We start from the raw sequence: 8,027 nt of genomic DNA on the forward strand, positions 1-8,027 counted from the left end.
GCAGAAGGTCCGGTGTCTGCCTCCTTGAAGGCCAGGGCCGGTGCTCAGGGGAGGAGCCACTGGGTCAAACGATGCCCAGGCAGCCGGCCTCAATAAATTCTCTGCTCATCTGATTTAGATTCTGGGCACCTTCAAGCAAATTAATCTCAATTTCATTTGTCCAGAGAATAGAGTGGATTGGCCTCGCTAATCCTTTTTTCCTTTTCAGGCATTTGCACTTGTCACAAGGTAAATGTGCATGTCTGGCTCTGCCTGTGGCCAGGCCCCAAGTCTAGGCCTTGACAATGGAGGGAAGTGGGTCAAGCCGAGAAATGGGATCCAGGCCTGGCTCTGCCACTGCCTTGCAAGCCCCTTCTGCTCCTGGCCTTAGTACTCCCATTTGTAAAACAAGAGGCTGAACTCGAAGGCCCCAGGTGGCCTTGGAGACCAATACCCTGTGACACCACAGGAGTGTAAGTGCCCACCTCCTAGGATAGGGTGCTTGCAGCCTGGGACCCCCCCAAAATATGGCATCTCATCAAGGACACAGATGGAGTTTGCTGTGTTAGTGTCTAGCAGTATTTCCACCAACTCTGCACCCACTTATAAGAAAATCATCAGATGTAGAGAACAAACGTATGCACACCAAGATGGGAAAGTGGCGGGGGGTGGGCGGGGGTGGGATGAACTAGGAGATTGGGATTGACATATATACACTAATATGTATAAAATAGATAACTAGTAAGAACATACTGTATAAAAAAAATAAATAAATAAAAAGAAAGAAAGAAAATCATACACACAGATGAACATCGCATTGTCAGGACGGAATGACTTTGCCCAGCATGTCTGGAAGGGACCAGGACTTCGGATCCAGCCAGATGTGGGCTTTAGGCCTGACTCCCCTGTTATGTGAGGGTGGGTCCTTGGGCATGTTTCCTGAGTCCCAGGTTCTCATTGGACAGAGAAGGCACTGCCCACATGAAAGTCTCCTGGCCTATCTCTCCTCCTCCGGAAGCTTAGATAAATGCAGGATTCCACACAAATTAGAAGTGGGAACCAATAAACAGAATGGTTTCTCATTAGTAACTTTTTTTTTTTTTTTTTTTTCCCTGTACGTGGGCCTCTCACTGTTGTGGCCTCTCCTGTTGCGGAGCACAGGCTCCGGATGCGCAGGCTCAGCGGCCATGGCTCACAGGCCCAGCCGCTCCGAGGCATGTGGGATCTTCCCGGACCGGGACACGAACCCGTGTCCCCTGCATCGGCAGGCCAACTCTCAACCACTGCGCCACCAGGGAAGCCCTCATTAGTAACTTTTTGAAAGCGGAAGCCTTCCCAAGCTGTGGTGGGCATGAGTTCCTGTCAAGGCTTTAGAAAGGAGGGAGGGAGGGAATGCTGGGGTGTGAGCACCCTGGGTGGGCTTTCCGGCCCCACCCCCAGCCTCTCCCAGCCTCTTTCTGTGTCCATGATGAGATGCCATGTGGAATGGATGGGCCTCCAGAGCCAGGGGACCAGGGTGCGAATCCCAGCAACTCCACTCCTGTCTCGTGACCGGGAGCAGGTCAAGCCCTCCTCCCTCCTGCCTTGGAGCCACCATACCTTCTGGCGGAAGATCACAGAGGTCTTTCAGCAGGAGGGGCTAGGGAGTGTGAGTCATCACCGGCATCCGTGATCTTCGCCACAGCCCCGGAATCGTTGCCAAAAGGTTACACGGGGGTTGTGCCTCTATATTATACTCTGAGACTGTCCTGTCAACCAGTCTTCCTAACGCATTTCTGTCCCATGGCTGCCCTCCAGTGGCAGTAGGTGGTGGTGAGCAAATGAGGGCGGTTATGAAACGGGAACCTCTAAAGTCTGTGTTTCGCTTTCAGATGACAGGCAGATACGAGATGTATGCACGGGAGCTTGCCGAAGCTATACAACCCAACTACAGCCCCAAGACTGTGAAAGAGTAGCAGGCTTCAGCTGCTGCCCACCAAGGAGGGCACCTCTGCCCACAGCAGATCAGCCAGGGCTCCGGGCTCTAGTGTCCAAATTCTCCTTGCTTGATGCCCTGATTGGCATCTGCTGCCCAGATTGGTTTTAAAGTGCCTGGGTGGGGAGGGTCGAATGAGTACCAGGTTTCCTTCTGTGGTGATGAAAATGTTTTGGGACTGGATAGAGGTGATGGCTACACAACATTGTGAATGTACCAAATTCACTGAATTGTTCACTTTGAAATGATTAAACTTTGTTAAGTGAATTTTAGAAATTCAATTAAAAACAATCCCAGGGGGGCCTCCCTGGTGGCGCAGTGGTTGAGAGTCCGCCTGCCGATGCAGGGGATACGGGTTCGTGCCCCGGTATGGGAGGATCCCATATGCCGCAGAGCGGCTGGGCCCGTGAGCCATGGCCGCTGGGCCTGCGCATCCGGAGCCTGTGCTCTGCAACGGGAGAGGCCACAACAGTGAGAGGCCCGCATACTGCAAAAAGAAAAAAAAAAAAAAAAAAACAATCCCAGGGGGCCTCCCTGGTGGCGCAGTGGTTGAGAGTCCGCCTGCCGATGCAGGGGACACAGATTCGTGCCCCAGTCCGGGAAGATCCCACATGCCGCGGAGCGGCTAGGCCCGTGAGCCATGGCCGCTGAGCCTGTGCGTCCGGAGCCTGTGCTCCGCAACGGGAGAGGCCACAACAATGAGAGGCCCGTGTACCGCAAAAAAAAAAAAAAACAACCCCAGGGACTTCCCTGGTGGTCCTGTGGCTAAGACTCCCAATGCAGGGGGCCTGGGTTCGATCCCTGCTCAGGGAACTAGATCCCACATGCATGCTACAACTAAGAGGCCCGCATGCTGCAACTAAAAAGATCCCACGTGCCACAATGAAGACCCGGCACAGCCTAAATAAATAAATAAATAAATATTTAAAAAAATAAATCAAGACATTCTCAGGCACCCATTGTGCGGGTTGGTTTGAAGTTACACAGGTGGGAGGCCCCAGTCCTGAGTTTCTCCGCTTCTCTGTTTAGACTGACAGCAATTCGAGGGTCAGCGTGGGAGTGTATGCGCTAGAGGGAGGTGAGGCTGACCAGAGTCACTGAGGCGCCTGGTGGCTGCCAGCAGGGGGAAAGTCATTGGAAGAGTCATCTTGGCTATAGTCTCCACTTATTCAATCAGACGCTAATCTGGGTGTTGCTGTGAAGGTATTTAGTCAATGTGATTAAAGCCCATAGCCAGTTAACCAAGCAAGTGAGATTATCCTAGATAATCTGGGTAGGCCTGATTTAATCCGTCAAAAGGCCCTGAGAGCAGGGCTGAGGTTCCCGGATGAGGAAGGGATTCGCGTGTGTAGAGCAGCCTCAGCCCAGGCCTGAGCATTCCAGTCTGCCCTTCCTGACAGCCTGCTCTCCAGGTTTCAGGCTTGTCCGTCCAGACCCCACAGTCACTGAAATCAATTCCTTGCAATGAATTCCTTAATATGTATCCTACCGTTTCTGCTTCTTTTTTTCTTTTTTCTTTTGGCCATGCCTCACGGCTTGCAGGATCTTAGTTCCCTAACCAGGGACTGAACCCGCGCCCTCGGCAGTGGAAGCTCAGAGTCCTAACCACTGGACCACCAGGGAATTCTCCTGTTTCTCTTTCCTTGGTGGACCCTGACTGATACAGGTTCTGGTATTGGAACTGTTTCTAGAGGAACAGAATCTCAAGGATGAGTCTTCTGTGTTGGTTCTAGGATTCCTGGAATTCTTCTCTAATTCGATTGGATTTAAAGGCACTGATGAGCTGTGAGCTGGACCTGGGCAATTGGAGGCTCTTACCCTCTTCCGTGTCCTTGGAATGTCCATTCTGCCCACTGTTCCTACATTAGGAGCGACATCGGTGATGCAGCCTTGAGAGAGTGGTGTGTTATTGAGCCCATCTGGACTGTATTAGTGACTGAACCCCATTAAGGCGTCTGTGTAAACTCTTAAGATTCTGACAGGCAGGTGGCAGAGATCTACTCATCTTGCAGCCGCCCAAGACAAGCTTCCTATGTAAGTCCTTTTATTAAAACTGCCACCTGCCAATCTGGAGTGGCTGCTTCTTTCTTTGGTCTCTTCTTGCCCTCCGAGAGCAGGGGACAGTTTTAAATTTTACCCGGGGAACTCCTGAGGTTGCGAACCAACATAATTGTATGCCAACAAATTGGATACCCTAGATGAAATGGACAAATACCTAGAAATACAAAACCTATCAAGTCTGAGTCACAGGGGCTTCCCTGGTGGCGCAGTTGTTAAGAATCCGCCTGACAATGCAGGGGAAGTGGGTTCGAGCCCTGATCAGGGAAGATCCCACATGCCACGGAGCAACTAAGCTCGTGTGCCACAACTACTGAGACTGCGTGCCACAACTACTGAAGCCCACACGCCTAGAGCCCGTGCTCCACAACAAGAGAATCCACTGCAATGAGAAGCCCATGCACCCCCGCACACCGCAACTAGAGAAAGCCCACGCACAGCAACGAAGACCCAAGGCAGGCAAAAATAAGTAAATAAAATAAATTTATTTTAAAAAGACTGAGTCACGGGCTTCCCTGGTGGCGCAGTGGTTGAGAGTCCGCCTGTTGATGCAGGGGACACGGGTTCGTGCCCTGGTCCGGGAAGATCCCACATGCCGTGGAGTGGTTGGGCCCGTGAGCCATGGCCGCTGAGCCTGTGCGTCCGGAGCCTGTGCTCCGCAACGGGAGAGGCCAGAGCAGTGAGAGGCCGGCGTACCGCAAAAAAAAAAAAAAAGAAAAGAAAGAAAAAAAGACTGAGTCACAAAGAAATAGAAAATCTGAATAGACCTATAACTAGTAAGGAGACTGACGGAGTAATCAAAACCCTCCCAACAAAAAGAAAAGCCTGAGACCTGATGGCTTCAGTGATGAATTCTACCAAACATTCAAAGAAGAACTAACACCCATTCTCACATTTTTCCAAAAAACTGAAGAGGAGGGAGCACTTCTTAACTCATTCTGTAAGGCCAACATTACCCTGACACCCAAGCCAGACAAAGATGCTACAAGAAAACAAAACTACAGACCAATATCTCTTTGAATATTGATGCAAATACCCTCAACAAAATACTAGCAAACTGAAATCAGCAGCATGTTAAAAGGATTATACACCATGACCAAGTGCGATTCATTCCCAGAATGTGAGGATGGTCCAAAATACAAAAATCAATGTAATATGCCACATTAAAATCTCAGATGATCAACTTAATTGATGTAGAAAAAGCATTTCACAAAATTGAAAACCCTTTCATGATTAAAAAAAACACTCAAATCGGAATAAAACACTCAACATAACACGGAATAGAAGTAAACTACATAACAGAGACCATATATGAAAAACCCACAGTTAACATCATGCATAGTTAATGGTGAAAGACTCAATGCCCACTTTTTGCACTTCTATTCAACATAGTGTTGGAAGTTATAGCCAAAGCAATTAAATAAATAAATAAGCTTATCCCAATTTGAAAGAAGTAAAATCATGTTTGTAGATGACATCCTGTATGTAGAAAACCCTAAAGATTTCACACCAAAAAAGTATTAGAACTAATAAATGAATTTAGCAACGCAACAAGACACAAAAGCAACACACAAAAATCCGTTGTATTTCTATACATTAAACAATTTGAAAAGGAAATTAAGAAAACAATTCCACTTAGAATAGCATCAAAAAGAAATACTTAGGAATTAACCAAGGAGGTGAAAGACTTCTACAATGAAAACTACAGGGAATGCCCTGGTGGTCCAGTAGTTAGGACTCGGTGCTTTCACTGCTGAAGGTGCAGGTTCAATCCCTGGTTGGGTAAATGAGATCCCACAAGCCATGCAATGCGGCCAAAAAAAAAAAATTAGTATTTACCTAATAGATTTGTTATGAAGATGTAAAGCACTCAGAATAGTCTGGCACCTTGTAAGAGCTCAATAAATGCTAGTTATTATTATTTTTTTAAAAATCAAAACAAAAAACCCAACAACGCCCATTAAATGATTGTGCTGGGAAGTCCTTCCTGGTCACATGCCTCAGTCCACAATGAGTCTTGGGCCCTGGAATGCAGATGTCTGCATGGTGCAGGCTGAGGCCTGGGCTTCTGCTCTTGTTTCTCCTGTCCTCAGCTCCAGGTGCACAGCAGGCCCCTGGGGAAATTCTGTAGAGCAAAGGAAGGCACGCTGGTTCAGCTGGGACCCTGGGCAGAGGATCTCATGGCTGGGGACTGTGGTATTCAAAAGAGAAATCGGCTTTTTTCTTCTGATTGTAGTGAGCAAATATTTTATAGAAAATTTAGAAGATAAGGAAAAATACAGAGAAGGGAGAAAAAAATCATCTCTAGTCCTCCAACCCAGAGATAGATCATAGCTAACATTTTGGCATATTTCTTTTCAGTCCTATTTTATGGACTATGCCTATTTTAACATAATTGGGATCATAATGTCCATATAATTTTGTGGTGTTCCCTTCTGTTTCTCAACGTAATGTGAACATTTTCCTTCACCATAAAAAAAAATTGTTTTTAAACACTTTACCAGCTGCATAGTGTTCGACATGTAGATGGCCCCCTATTTATTTAATTATTCCCCTACATTAGACATTAAGGTATGTTTGTATGTATTTATTCATTGCTGTTACAAGTGATGCTGGTATGAATACTTTAATGGCTAAATTAGTCTTATTTCTATTGTTTTCTTTAGGATAGGTCCCAGGAAATGGAATTCACTGTGTTGAAAAGCATGAACGTCTTGTCGAGAACTGGGAAGAATCTGAGATCTTACCCTATGTGCAAGCTGATGAGTTAGCTGACCTCAGTTTCATGGATGCTCAGCAAAAGATACAACACTCCTGGATCAGAGACAAAGGACTTCGTTACAACAATAGCAGCAGCCAGAGTACCAGCATTTTCTTGCAGGAGTTCCCTGAGCCCCAATTCCCACGAGACAGCACAAAGAGGGCCAAGTGACTCCTATACACACAGTGAGTTGCATTAAGGAGAGAAAGGGGAAAAGAGAGATGAGAGCTTAGAGAATTTGACTCTTTTATACTGGACGGTAAAGTATGTCTGCTCCTTGTTCTAAAGACAGACGCTGCCCCTCTCTACCAAGGTCGCAAGAACACCTGTGCTTTGCTCTGGATGGAGACCTATCTCTATCTTACAAGGCTGTTGGCTCTGCAGACACCCTTGAAAATGGTCTGGGACAAAGGCGTTCATGGTTTTAGCTCGCAAGTCATGCAGAAATTTGAGAAATGTGAGAGACCCACAACAATAACTTCCAAAAATATCCACCCCTCATTTCTACACCATCTTGACTTCTGGCAACTTCCCCATGAGTGTACCATGCCAACAGTTGCTCTCATTAATCTGATCAACAGAAGATGGACTAAATCAATTCAGTTTGTCTCTCGGCATTTAATTAATTTCACCCACAGCGCTTCAAGGAGCAGAATGAGTCCCACCTGCAGTATTAACCTCAATCCCACCTCCCCCACCCACCCCCCACCCCTGGGTCCTCGACCCAACAGGCTGGACAAATCCCATAAGCCATCAAGGTCTATCTTAGAAAAAGTCAAATGGCTTTCTCACATACTGACCTCTCCACTTAGCCTAGGTCATTAATCCAGGAATGGCAGGATATATTAGGTATTGCCCAGTCAATGCTTTGGCCCACAAGGAAGAAGCCTAGGCAAGTTTATCATTCGTACCCACCCTGGCCAGTAAGTTGACACTGACCTGAATGACTTCCAGGGCCAAGGTGGTATCACTGGTCACTTTAGCTACAGTCAGGGACAAATTGTGCATCACTGTTTCTAATCAATGACTACCATCACAGGGATAACTACCCACAGAATCCACCTAAATAATGGGTCAGTTATCGGTCCAGGAAGCTCCCCAGGGTAACTCAGGATAGCCTCATTTCAGTGAGGTCTCCATAGTTGTCTGTGGGCTACCCAACCTACTGGTGGTATTTGTTTAAACACTTGAAGGGGGAATTCCCTGGCGGTCCAGTGGTTAGGACTCTGCGCACTCAATGGCTAGGGCCCAGGT

The 8,027-nt window shown here is 47.4% G+C and overlaps 1 protein-coding gene across 4 annotated transcripts in view; it reads left to right on the plus strand.

Annotated features, from left to right (window-relative positions):
* UPB1 (beta-ureidopropionase 1) overlaps window positions 1-7,355 on the plus strand; it is a 32,340-nt gene extending 24,985 nt beyond the window's left edge. For 2 of the 4 annotated variants that reach the window (XR_014017274.1, XR_014017275.1), the window contains exons 10-11: window positions 1,851-3,157; window positions 6,679-6,765. Coding sequence is in view for 2 of the 4 variants with exons in the window: in XM_081251831.1 (XP_081107957.1) it covers window positions 6,679-6,783 (105 nt within the window). In the remaining 2 variants the exon portion in view is untranslated. Of the gene's footprint in view, window positions 1-1,850; window positions 6,280-6,678 lie in introns of those variants that run through there. The other 2 variants (XM_081251831.1, XM_081251830.1) reach the window with 2 other exon arrangements.
* The last annotated feature ends 672 nt before the right edge of the window (window positions 7,356-8,027 follow it).

This window comes from Mesoplodon bidens (assembly GCF_964165515.1).
Source record: "Mesoplodon bidens genome assembly, chromosome: 13".
Classification (NCBI taxonomy): Eukaryota; Metazoa; Chordata; class Mammalia; order Artiodactyla; family Ziphiidae; genus Mesoplodon; species Mesoplodon bidens.